Source organism: Vigna unguiculata, chromosome 8 (genome assembly GCF_004118075.2).
Source record: "Vigna unguiculata cultivar IT97K-499-35 chromosome 8, ASM411807v1, whole genome shotgun sequence".
NCBI classification, from domain to species: Eukaryota; Viridiplantae; Streptophyta; class Magnoliopsida; order Fabales; family Fabaceae; genus Vigna; species Vigna unguiculata.
In genome coordinates, this window is record NC_040286.1 from 13,180,834 (window position 1) to 13,194,247 (window position 13,414).

General features: G+C 34.0%; 2 protein-coding genes across 2 annotated transcripts; both read left to right on the forward strand.

Moving 5' to 3' along the window:
- Window positions 1-425: 425 nt before the first annotated feature.
- Window positions 426-3,250, forward strand: LOC114194868. Its single transcript, XM_028085274.1, has 3 exons — window positions 426-1,850; window positions 1,950-2,434; window positions 2,518-3,250. The coding sequence occupies exons 1-3, from the start codon at window positions 426-428 to the stop codon at window positions 3,248-3,250; spliced, it is 2,643 nt and encodes an 880-aa protein (XP_027941075.1).
- Window positions 3,251-6,239: 2,989 nt separating this feature from the next.
- LOC114194869 lies at window positions 6,240-7,264 on the forward strand. Its single transcript, XM_028085275.1, has 3 exons — window positions 6,240-6,314; window positions 6,420-6,767; window positions 7,196-7,264. Exons 1-3 carry the CDS (start codon window positions 6,240-6,242, stop codon window positions 7,262-7,264), a joined length of 492 nt encoding a protein of 163 aa, XP_027941076.1.
- Window positions 7,265-13,414: the final 6,150 nt, after the last annotated feature.

Here is a 13,414-nt window from a genome sequence, read left to right on the forward strand (position 1 = left end):
GAGCTCAAGGGAATGAGATCTTATGCCCTTGTTCCAAGTGTAGAAATCTTTATTGGGCAACAAGAAATGTGGTCTATGATCATTTAATAGCTAAAGGATTTCTAAAAGGATACAACACTTGGGTAAACCATGGGGAGTCAATACAATCATTGCCTACTCCAAGTGATGACGACATGGAAGATAATATAGATGGATTATTGCATGACACATTTAGAAATGTGGTAGAAGGAAGTGGGGACAACACTGGTCCTAATGAGGAAGCAAAAAAGTTCTACAAGTTGATTAATGAAGCAAAACAAGAGTTATATCCTGGATGCCAAAGTTTCTCTAGTCTTTCTTTCATAATCCGAATGTATCTATTGAAATGTCTTCATGGGTGGAGCAATGCCTCATTTTCTGACCTTTTACAATTATTGAAAGAAGCCATGCCGAATCCAAACATTCCTGAATCTTTTAATAAAACAAAGGCCATGATTAAAGATTTAGGCCTTGATTATAAAAAGATTCATGCATTTCTAAATGACTGCATGCTATATTGGAAGGAGCACGAGAATGACACTTTTTGTGAGAAGTGTAAAGTTTCAAGATGGAAGGAATTTGGTGAAGCACATGGTGAGTTAGAGCAACAAAAGAATGAGCAGAAAGTGCCTGCAAAAATTTTAAGACACTTTCCATTGATCCCCAGACTTCAAAGGCTATTTATGTGCTCAAACACTGCATATTTAATGAGATGGCATGAAGAAGAGCGCTCAAAAGATGGAAAAATGAGACACCCTGCTGATGGTGAAGCTTGGAAAGACTTTGATAAATGCCATGCTAATTTTTCTATTGAGCCTCGCAATGTAAGACTTGGTCTAGCAAGTGATGGCTTCAATCCATTTAAGACTATGAGTATATCACATAGTACATGGCCAGTCATGATGGTGGTGTACAACTTTCCGCCATGGCTATGCATGAAACCCGAATACACAATGTTGTCACTACTAATTCCTGGACCACAATCACCTGGAAATGATATTGATGTCTATTTGCAACCACTAATTGAGGAACTAAAGCAATTATGGGAAATAGGTGTAGGAACATATGATGCCTCAAGAGATCAAAAATTTCAAATGCATGCAGCTCTTTTGTGGACGATTAGTGATTATCCTAGGTATGCTATGTTGTCAGGTTGGAGCACTAAAGGAAGGTTGGCATGTTCATGTTGCAATTATGACACTCATTCGTCATACTTGAGACACAGCCATAAGATGTGTTATATGAACCATCGTGTGTTTTTACCAACAAGTCATCCATGGAGGTTGAATAAGAAGTCATTCAATGGAAAGAAAGAACTTGGGTCTGCACCAACTGTGTTAGAAGGTACTGATATTGTAGAAATCTTGAAGGATTTTAACAATGATTTTGGAAAGTATAGAAAAAATAAGAAAGATGGTCCATGGAAGAAAAGATCAATATTTTTTGAGTTGCCCTACTGGTCACAAAATAAATTACGTCATAATCTTGCTGTAATGCATATTGAGAAAAACATATGTGATAATATTATTGGGACTCTTTTGGACATTCAAGGCAAGACAAAAGATCATGTCAATGCACGCTATGATTTACAAGACATGGGAATTAGAAAGAATCTTCATCCTTGGGAGCTTGATGGAGGTCGTGTACAGTTTGCAAAATCTTGTTTTTCAATGAATGCACATGAAAAGTCAATTTTTTGTGCTATTTTAAAGTCCGCCAAATTACCAGATGGGATTGCATCAAATATTTCAAAGTGTGTGAATGCTAGTGAAAAGAAAATAAGTGGTTATAAGAGTCATGATGCACATTTCATGCTACACTACTTGTTACAAGTTCCAATAAGATGCACAATGCTTGATGTAGTGGCTGGCCCTTTAATTCGTTTGGGGTCTTTTTTTCACTCTTTGTGTCAAAAAGTGATCTAAGTGCAGGATTTGGATTACTTAGAAGCCAATATTGTAGAAATACTTTGTCAAATGGAGACGATATTTCCTCCTAGTTTTTTTGACATAATGGTTCACTTGCCTATCCATCTAGCAAATGAAGTAAGATTGGGTGGGCCAGTTCAATTTCGGTGGATGTATCCGATTGAGAGATATTTGTGCAGACTTAAAAGTTATGTTCGAAACAAGGCTTATCCTGAGGGTTCTATTGCCGAGGGGTATTTAGCAGAAGAAGCTTTGACACTTTGCTCAAGATATATGCATAAAGACGTAGATACAAGATTGAATAGAAAAAGAAGAAATTATGAAGGTAATGATTTATGTGATGTAGATGTTTGTGATTACTTTTCAAATAGAGGTAGTGCTTTGGGTGGTAAGAAAAAAGGTAAACTATTCTCTTTGGATTTGACATCTAAGGATCAAGCTCATCGATACTTCTTATTCAACTGTGACGAAATAAACATATACATCAGGTGTGATACTAGTTTATTTTTTTTCATTCTCATCTTTTGAATTATACCTTAAATCACTAATAAAGAATTATTTGTTTTTATAGAGAGTATGATGAGATTTTAAATAGGAAGACAAAAAGAAGAAAGTGGATCAAAGCTAAAACCCAAAGTCAAGAGTTTAGTGAATGGTTCAAAGATAGAGCCATGAGTGAGGATGTATCACTTCAACTTAAGGAATTCTCTCGTGGTCCAAATACTGTTGCAAGGAGGTTGTCAGGCTACCTCATCAATGGTTACAGATTTCATACTACAAATAGAGATGCTAGACGCAAAACTCAAAATGCTGGTGTAACTTTGGTTTCATTAACACCAAGTTATGCAAGTTCCAAGGATGAAAATCCTAGGATAGAACCCGTCACTTATTATGGGGCAATCAATGACATAATTGAGTTAGACTATTATGGGCATTTCAAGTTTGTGATGTTTAAGTGTGATTGGTTTGAGAGTGATGCAGACAAATATGAGCTTACATGTGTTTATTTCAACAAAAAATGTTACCAAAATGATCCCTTTGTGTTGCCTTCTCAAGTCCACCAATGCTTTTATGTTGAAGATCCTTTTGAAACAAGTAAACATTATGTTTTGAAGACGATTCCAAGAGATTTATTTAATATGGGTGATCACTCACAAGTAAATAATTCTGATAATGATGATGAATTCAATTGGGTTAGGGAAGACATGCCTGTAACAGTAGCTGAGAAACCTTCTAAAGATTTGGAGAAAGATTATTCTGATGATCTTGATTTTGATGAGACTTTGTTTGACTATATGGACTAAGAGGAGGATGGCTAGTGTTGATAGAATGGATTTTGTAGTTTGGATCTTTTTATGTAACAAGATGCAGAATTGTAAGATAAGTCTCTCTGCTTTAGTTTGACATGAATAAGTCTCTCTGTTTTTCCTATAATTGTAAGATAACTTTTTAAACATTTCCTCATATAATGTGGTGTTGATAGAATGACTCTGTTTTTCTGTTGTTCGTCTCTATTTAAAATTTTGTTATATGTTTGGTTGTATGAACTACTGTTGCTATCATGAAATGTGGTGAATAACTTTTAAAATTTCCTTAGCAAAAGTTCCTCAAATATCAATTGAGCTACTGTACAAATCTTGGTGAAATGTGGTGAAATGTCATTTTGTATAATTGTCCTGTACTGAGAAGAGGGTCTATCTGCTATTTTTTGAATCCCGAGTATTGGAAGTGTATTGGACAGAAACAGCTCTGCATTCAGAACTTTTTGTTGTTTCAAAAGGAGTTTCCAGGAATTAACGAATTAGTTGTTTTAAACCCTTTTATGGCTAAAAAATGTTTCATTTTCTATGCTGATTGAGTGCAGGGATTATTAGGTATATGCTGATTAACTATGATACACAGTTGTAAAGGTCATGATTGAACAAAAAATACAAGTATAGAACACATGTTAGTAGGTGGTTTATGTCACTTTATCCCTCAAGTCTTTTTCTTTTCTGTTGTAAATTTCAATGTTTCTAATTCAGGTGCAGTTGGTTTTTTCGCAGAAGAACCTCTCCTCTTATGAGGCTCGTGTGCTAGACCACCTTTAAATGTTTTCATCGAGAGATTTATCCATTGAAACTGTGTGGAACCATTTCTTTTCATGACAGTATCAATTGAGCTACTGTACAAATCTTGTTACTGTACAATTCTGGCAAGTCTATATCAACATAAATATGTAGCCATTAAATTGATTTGTTTTATGTTGCAGGTCAACTTTAAAGAGGAACACATAACAGTGGTAACGATGATAAATTAATTTCTTATTACACTAACACAATGTATCAAAGTTAAGCTCTGAATGAAAATTTGGCTTCAAAATTTTATTGCTAAATTTTACTACAGATTCTTGAAGTCAAGGAAGCAGTTGAAGAAGCTACAGATTGCAGTTGAAGATCTCTAAGAACCATATTTTGTGTACAACTTTAACATACTCATATTTCTTCCAAGCCACATTTAGGTTCATTTATGTGACATTTCAGGGATACACAAAATCTGCAACTCTAGAATAAGCTTGAATAGAAAACTTAATATTGCCTATTCTTCATCTCTTTATCACTTATATGTTTATTATTCTTCATATCTGCATCACTTCTCACTTATATGTATTTCCTTGCTTGTTAGTTATGCTTAATTGCATTTTTGTTCTTACTTATTTTTGCTCTTAACTTCCTAAAAGTGTAGATGAAACCTCAAGGCAACAACATTCAAATGAGTGCTTCAAGTATGGAACTTCCTCAAGTAAAATCAAGCAAAGAATTGCTAAGGAAAATGCAAATTTCATATGAAAAGATGACAAGCAATCAATGTAGAACTACTGCACCTAGAATTGCTGCTGAAACACAACTAAACTTGCCTACTTTTAAGTTGCATGACCATGCAAATTTGGATAGGAGGCTTAGCTCGAGAAATCAGAATGGGAAACTCAAGAAAAAGGCAGCAAATGTAGCTGATAAATCAAAGGAAAAGCTACTACAAATTGAAAGAGCATTCACTCAAGTCACTAATTCAAGTGCTAATCAACAACCCAATAAAAAGGGAGTGTCACAAGAGGAAAATTCTAAGAAAAGGAGATTGCCTATGAAAGGAACGATGGTAGATGATAACTCAAGATCTAAGGAAGGACTAGTGATTGAAGATGTTGAATCAATGACAAGACAAGGTGCTGCTCCTAAGGATACAAAAACAAAATTGGGGTCAATGTCAATTGATCAATTTCTTAAAGAAAATGGAATAACTGATGAAGACGAAAATATTCAAAATGGAAGTGAGGAGGCGGAACAATATGTTGGAGAAGGAAATACATACCAAGATGAAGATGGTGAATTGAATGAAAAAGAAGGTAAATATTTTATTATTAGCATTTGACAATTTGTTTTTCATATGTAATATTTAATTTTGTGAGTTGAATGTCAAAATAGGGACAAAGAAGAAAAGAACAAGAGGACCAACTCAATGCTTAGCAATACACGGAAGATCAATGCAAGACCGTCCAGAAGTTGTATTGGATGCAGATGGAGAACCTATTGGTCCGACTGACAAAATTGTAACTGACTTGAGTTATTTCCTTGGCACAATAGCGAGGAATTCAACCTTTTGTCCCTTGATTTACACAAGTTTCAAAGCTCTATTCAAAGATAAAGATAATAAGGCTCATATATGGACATATGTTCTGGTATGAAAACTAAACTTATATTGATTTGGCGACGTAAATATTTCTTAAAGTTCATCCATTTAATGTTTTTTTATGTAGGAAAAGTTCAATATTAGTGATAAAGGAGAGAAATCCGTATTTACTCGTATAAATGATGCATGGAGACGCTACAAAAGTTTTATCAAGAAAAAACACTTTTCAAAGTACTCCACATTGAAGGATCGGCTAAAACATCGTCCTTTATTCCTTTCTGAAGCTCATTTCAAGCAATTGCTCAAATATTGGAACATTAGTACTATCCAGGTAAGTTTATTTGATGTCTTATTACGTTAAAGTTACGTGTTATAATCTACCTTGATTGTTATTTTTCTCTTATCCTAATGTAGAGCATTAGCGAGAGAAATGATGCAAATAGAGCTAAGCAAAAGTACATCCATCGCATGGGACCAACTAGTTTTGCTAGAATTCATGCTGAATTGGTAATATATTTCTACTTATGTCATCGTATGTTTTATATCTAATGCAAAATATGCTAATTGACCTTTTGCTTATTGTAGCGTACCAAGAAAAAGGTAGGAGAAAAAGTTACTCAAGCTGAAATGTTTATTACAACTCGTCAACGTCGAGAAGGCCGAAAAGGAAAAGAATTGGATGAAGAAACACATAATGCTATTGTATGTTTACAATTCATTGTATAGATTCCTTTTTCTCAATATAAATAAATCTCCTTTATTCATTGTATAGATCTACATAATGATTTTTTATTTTTGTTTTATTAGATTAAGCTTCAAGGTTCCATTCAAAACTCAATTGATTCTGCAGAACACACATTTAAATTACTGTTTGGAAAAGAAAAGCCTGGGAGGGTACGTTGTTACGGAAAGACTATGACACCATCACAATTTAGGAAAAATGAAGAAATTGCTGCCATCAAGAAAGAACATGCAAACACAATTAGTGGTATGGCAAAGGAAATACAAGATCTACGAGCAATTGTAAATTTTGTGGTAAGGCAACAAAATCCAGATTTAGATGAAGAGGACTTAAATAATATGATGGCATGCGTTTTAGGTAAAGAAAGTAGTGCAACAGGGCCATATTCATCTGCATCAACCCATGATCCGCAGGTAAAGATAGTTTTTAATTGTACTTCCATCATTAATATCAATGTAAAATACCCAAAAGTTTAATACTAAATAGGATATGGTTAGGATGTTGCAATAACTACTTATTGATGCTTTAGACTCTTAGCAACTAAAATATTGGTATTTTGTGCTTATTAGGTGTTACATTAGATTAATACTATACTATAAACTCTCAAATCATGTTTGTTATTTAACATCTATGATACATTATGTAAGAGAAGAATCATGATGAGTATAATGTTACATTTTAGGTCTCTACTTCACTCATGAACATGCATTTGTTGGAACTTAGAAATGATTGAAAACATGTGATTCAATGCAAATTTACATGTTAAATTTGACTTAATTAACTTGTTATAATGTATAATATGTTGGAAAAATGTGATAATATATTTTGTTGTTGTTTGTAGCTAGAAGACAATGAAGATCATGAAGACAATGAAGGCTATGAAGATTATGAAGACAATCTTATAGAATAATGATCTTTGTTATGTAGTTAAGAAACATTAGACATATTATATTTTAGCTTTCTAGCTAAAACTTTGAAAGGTTCATCCTTAATAATGACTTGAAGATAGTTATTTTAATAGTTTGCATTCTAACATTGAAATATATGTATGAATGACATTTAATATGCATTCAATTATGAATATTTTGCGTACGAATATTGTTTCAAGTGTTGATTATTGTGGTGTCTAATTGTATAATATTGTGATTTGAAGAGGTACACTCTTTTCACATTGAACTTTTCTATAAAAACACATTTTAATAAATGTGGCTTAAACTCAAAGACAATATTTATAAGGGTGTTGTCTATTATAAGGATATTAAGCCATGGTTTTAACAATGTTGTCGTACTGAAAACCGTGGCCTAATGCCTACAGCAACGGCCACCTAAACTACGGCTAAGAAACTGTTGTCTAAACTTTAGCCCACGGTTTTTACGATTTAGGCCATAGTTTTGTGGTGTTGTCTAAAATAATTTTTGTTGTAGTGGAAGTACTAAGTTTGACAATGCTATGTTAGATTTAGGAGCTTCCATTAATGTAATGCCTTTATCAGTTTTTACTTCACTTCATCTTGGACCTCTTAAGTCTACTGGTGTGGTCATTCAATTGGCCAACCGTAGCACAGTTAACCCTGCAGGTGTGCTAGAAGATGTGCTTGTCCGTGTGGACAAGTTAATTTTTCCTGCAGATTTCTACATCTTGGACATGAAGAATGATGAAGGAATGAGTTCAACCATAATTATCTTGGGAAGACCATTCATGATGACAGCACACACCAAGATAGATGTGCATGCATGATCCTTAACTATGGAGATAGGAGATGAGAAGGTGCAATTCAATGTGCTAGAAGCCATGAAGCACCCAACTGAAGACCATTCCTTGTTTTGTATTGATTTATTGAGTAATGTAGTGAACAATTATGCTTTTGGACTTTTGGACATTTTATCTGGTTTTTCTTCTTCTTTGGATTTTTCTTTTTCGAATATTTTGGGGTTGATTTTAGACGAAAGAGAAAATTATAAAACAGGTGATATTGAGGACGCGGTGTCACTATTTGATACCTCTATGACATCCAAGTTTGATGCTAAGGTGGCTGAAATTACCTTAGGCAGTAAAATGTTGCCATCTATGGAACAACCACCCACTTTGGAGTTGAAACCTTTACCATCTCATTTGAAATATGCTTATCTTGAGAGGGATGGGAAACTCCCTATTATTATATCTGCCTTGCTTATTGATGAGCAGGAACAATAGCTATTGCAGGTTATCAAAGATCACAAGCGAGCAATAGGCTGGACTTTGGCAGATGTTCCTGGTATTAGTCCTTCTTTCTGTATGCACATAATACTCTTGGAGGAGGATGCTAAGCCAGTAAGGCAACCTCAGAGGAGACTGAATCCTCAGCTGATGGAGGTTATGAAGAAAGAAGTCACCAAGTTGCTGCAAGCAGGTATTATATATCCTATTTCTGACAGCACTTGGGTGAGTCCTGTACATGTGGTCACTTCATGAAGGAAATTTAGTAAGATGGGAGGTATTAATTGAATGGTTAATTTGGTTATTAAATATGGAGAGTAGGGGAAATGGAATGACTAGACTTACAAGTAGGACTAGAGGTAAGGAATGATTCTGATTGAGTGTGGTAATTGATGTAAGACCTGTTCTGTGTCGCCAGTTATGTGGTAATGGGTTGGCGATGTCAAATTGCAGAATTGAGCTTGAAGTAAGTGGATGAAATATGATAGTAAATATTTAAGATGGAAATATATGAAATGTGCCTCTGAGTATGAAGTTAAGCAATAGCTTTGGAATATGTATTATTGAATTTGGACGAGTTTGAATTAGGTATGACCTATTTTGTGTGCTAAAACAGTCACTACTGATATAGCGCCTAGCGACGCGAGGAAGGTGTGATTCGCCAGGCGATAGACTCTAAGACAATGGGTCTGGAGTGAGCCTGGCGCCTGGCGACGAGGATGTTCTGCCAGGCGGTCTGTGTAGTATTTTTGCCTGGCGACGCTTAGGCAGTGCTAGGTGATAGCGTTGCAGGCAATGGTTTGCATGTGTTGTTTGTACGCAGTGATGCGAGACTTGAATAGGGAGATGTTGTGCCATGAATGGGTAGGTTCATGGATGATGGTGAACACGTGATGATATGAGCGAGGATGTTCATATCCTGATACTCTCGTGTGTGGATACGAGCGGGGAGGTTCGTATGTTCCGTGCTCACACTTGAGAGATGTTGCGAGCAGGGACGTTCATAGCTGGTGGATCATGTGTGTTGGACTACAGACTGGAAGGTTTGTAGAGTTGGACTACGAGTGGGAAGGTTCGTAGAGGTAGGACTACGAGCGGGGAGGTTCGTAGAGGCAAGACCACGAGCGAACAGGTTCGTGTGAGCATCACATATCCTTAGTCCATGGTTAATTGTTTGTGTGATTGAAGGTTGAAAGCCTTGGGGTATTAAGGTCTTGGCCAAGAACTAAGTGGAATAAAATAGTGGGGTGTATTTTGATATTGTTAACTTATGTGTTAATTATTTATAAGCTCACCCTTTCTTTCTGTGTTTTGCGATGATCGTGTGACTTATCACATGGGAGCAGATGATATTCCAAATGATGTTGTTGATGCATAGTGACGAAGAGGGGGCTAGCTTGGGACTCTTAAGAGAGGGATGTTATTGTGTTTTACTATTTTGTCATATTTTGGAACTTGTATCAACATTATTAGTCTAGTTTTATTTAAATTATGGCGTGTTGATGAATTTTCAATTTTTTTCGCGTTTGATATCAATAAAATTATGATGTTTGATTTTCAATCATATTTATTTATTTTAATTAAGTAATTTCCAGTAAGGACGTTGCATAGTTCACTTAAATAATCAGTGTATTTGATGAATTTTCAGTGTGGTCATTCAGTTTAAAAAATTACCTCAGATGAAATTAAATGGTTTTGGTGTATTTAGTTGAGTAGAATGCATGCATGCATTCATCTTAAAGGACACCTCCTTGCCACTAGATTGTTAACGGGAACAATATACAATTGCATTTATGTTATTGTTTTCTCTTTAGTTGACGCCCTAATCAGTAAGTACATCTAAGACCCACAAAATTTAAATAATTAAATAAATAAATATTAATAAATGCGGGTAGTAGAAGCCTTTATGACACTAAATTCTGATTGGTATGATGTGGAAAAGTACTAGCTCAAGTGGTTGAGAGTACTTTGATTGTGTGAGAAGACTTGGGTTTAAGTCCTATGTATGCCATTTGTGTAGTATTTAATTTTATTGTTTTAATAAAATGAATGTGCGTGTTAATTAGGAATATAATATTTGAAATATATTAGTTGGCATGAAATATGAATTGGCATGATGGTTTAGTATTGACTTGGCAATTGCATGGTTATGGGTTCAAGCCTTGGGGAAACCTAACTTAAACTTTATTTTTTTTTTTGCTAATGTTAGATTTGGATGGAATGGGAAGGGTTAAAGGAAACTCTAACTGATCTAGCAGCCAAGGGTGGTTGTAAAACAACCCATAAAGGGACAATGAATGGCAATTAACCATCAATTAAGTTGCATTTTCGTTTTGCATTATTGACCAAATTTTAAAGCACCGTTTAAAAGGAAAAATTTGAGTATTAGGAAAGGTTTTGGCAAGGCTGAAATTATACCAGAAACAGAGCATGAAAGTGAGAGTTTTGGTGAGTGTTGGGTGAGGTTTTGGGTCTGAGTTGGTAGAAGAGCAAGAAAGAAATTGGCGAACAAGGAGGAAATAGCAAATTTATCAAATTGAGCAAGGAATCCAAGTTAGGGGAGTTCCACTTTGTCTTATAATATTAATTATATGATTATGCTTTAAATTAGATGATTGTATGACCGTGTGCTGCCATGCTTCGTCTTTTATTCCCGCATTTCTGGAAATTCCAGAAACCACCTGGCGGGTCATGCATAACCGCCAAGCGACACTTTCTCCAGACCCAGTTTCTGGGTTCTTCTTCATGAACCGCCTGGCGGTAGGAAACGATTCGCCAGGCAACGCGGGCTGAATTTTCTCAGTTTTGATGTTTTGGAAGTTTTGGGGTATCAGTGATGTCGTAGTGATGTTTTTATGCGTGAATGTGAATTTGATGAGTATAATTTTCTGAGCATATTAAGATTATGGTGAACGTATGAATTTGATGAGTGCGTATTTTTGCCCTCATTCAATGTTTAATTCTGGGTATTTAATTGAATTTGTGTGTTCAAAGATTGATTTAATTGGAATTTCCTATAATTGGGTTTATTGAGCATGAGGTACAAAAGCATGTTAAAAATAGCTTTTTAGTTGCATAAATTTTCTTTGGATATTTTGAGGTGTGTTAGTGCAGCTGCAGCTAAGTTAAGCTCATGGAGGTGTGGAAATAAATTGCTCAAAGCTTCATGACATCTTAAAGATAAATCCAAGAATAGGAAATTATCAAAATCACAAAAATGCCAAGCATTCCATGAAGACGATAAGAAAAGCTTGAAAAAGTGAAGAAGTTTGGCTAAGCCAAGAAGAGAGCAACAAAAAATTGGACCTTGCGATTTTCTTTATCTCTATGATAGAAGATAATTTGGGAAAAATATATCTTAGATATTTTATTTGATATTTTTAAATAATTATCTTATTTAATTATATCATAAAATATTAAAAGATAATAACTACCAAATCTTTTTAAATATGACAAGATCTTCTTGAATCTTTTTAGTTCCACAACAAACAAAAATATCTTGAAGATATTGGATTATTTAGAAGATAATTTAAGGAGATTGCAAAAGGTTGATTTGGAAAATTAATACAAATACTAATTGGTGATAATTTATCATATATCTTTAATTAATTAATTAATTTAATTATATTAGATATTGATATTATCAACCAATTATATTTGTCAAATAGTCTATATCTCTCCAAATATTTTTAAATATTTATCTTTATCTTTATTTTAAAAGATATTTGAGAGATTTTAGCAACATAAAAGCCTAGTCCAATTCCTATATAAAGAGACCAAGGGAGAAGCAGAAAGGACAAGCTCGGCACTTCGGAATTTAGGAACCCTTAGGGGGGCCTAATTTCTTTCTTCTCTCTTTATTTTGCATTCATGGAGTTTTAAATTTCTTGGGTTGATTCCATTGTAATTTCATTATGGATTCTGAGGTTAGAATGAATTAATTTATTTGTTCTTTTTATTATTGTTGAGGTTTTCATTCATTTATGTCTTTTATCTTTGAATCACGTAAGAAATAATGATTTTAAATCTATATGCATGTTGGTCATATGAGTTCAAGGGTTTTTAAATTGAATTGAGACTTTACTTTGATTTTATTTAGAAACTTTCATATGATTAAATGAGTTTTTACCAATAATTGAGACTTTACTTTGGTTAAAGGTATTTACTCTAACTACAATTAATTGAGACTTTACTTTGATTAATTAAGCTTTTTATTTGGTGAGGAGATAAAAGAATATACATGATTAGGCACAGTAAATTTGATTGAGACTGTACTTTGGTTGAATTTACTGTGGATAATCTAAAAGTTCTCACTTTTAATTGAGACTGTACTTTGGTTAAAAGTGAGAACGCCAACAAATTAATTGAGACTTTACATTGATTAATTTGTAAATCTACAACAATAATTAATTGAGCAATAATCTTTAGATAACCGATGATGAATCTATTTTGAAAAAGCAATGGAATCAATCTATATTCTTTACTATTGTTTTTATCTTTTCTATTTCTTTCTTATTTATCTTAATCCTCCCATATTTTTATTATTTTATTTGACTAACTGTTTTGTATAGATTTTATAAGAACTAATTTGTTAAAAATCAATTCCGCGTTTGTTGGGAGACGACTTTGGGTTACTTTACCCTTTCTATTTTGTTGTCTACTTTCTTAACAATACTGAAGTTGTTATAGATAAGTAGTATTAATTTGATCGCGTCAACGACAGCGTTATCAGAATTACTACGTGAAATTTGGGGCTAGGGTTTATGTTGGGGGTTGAAAACCATTATGCATGATGTAAGTACACTGTTTGATCAAATGGGTGTTATTTTATGCAAAGTACATATATGTTTTTTGTATGAGCAT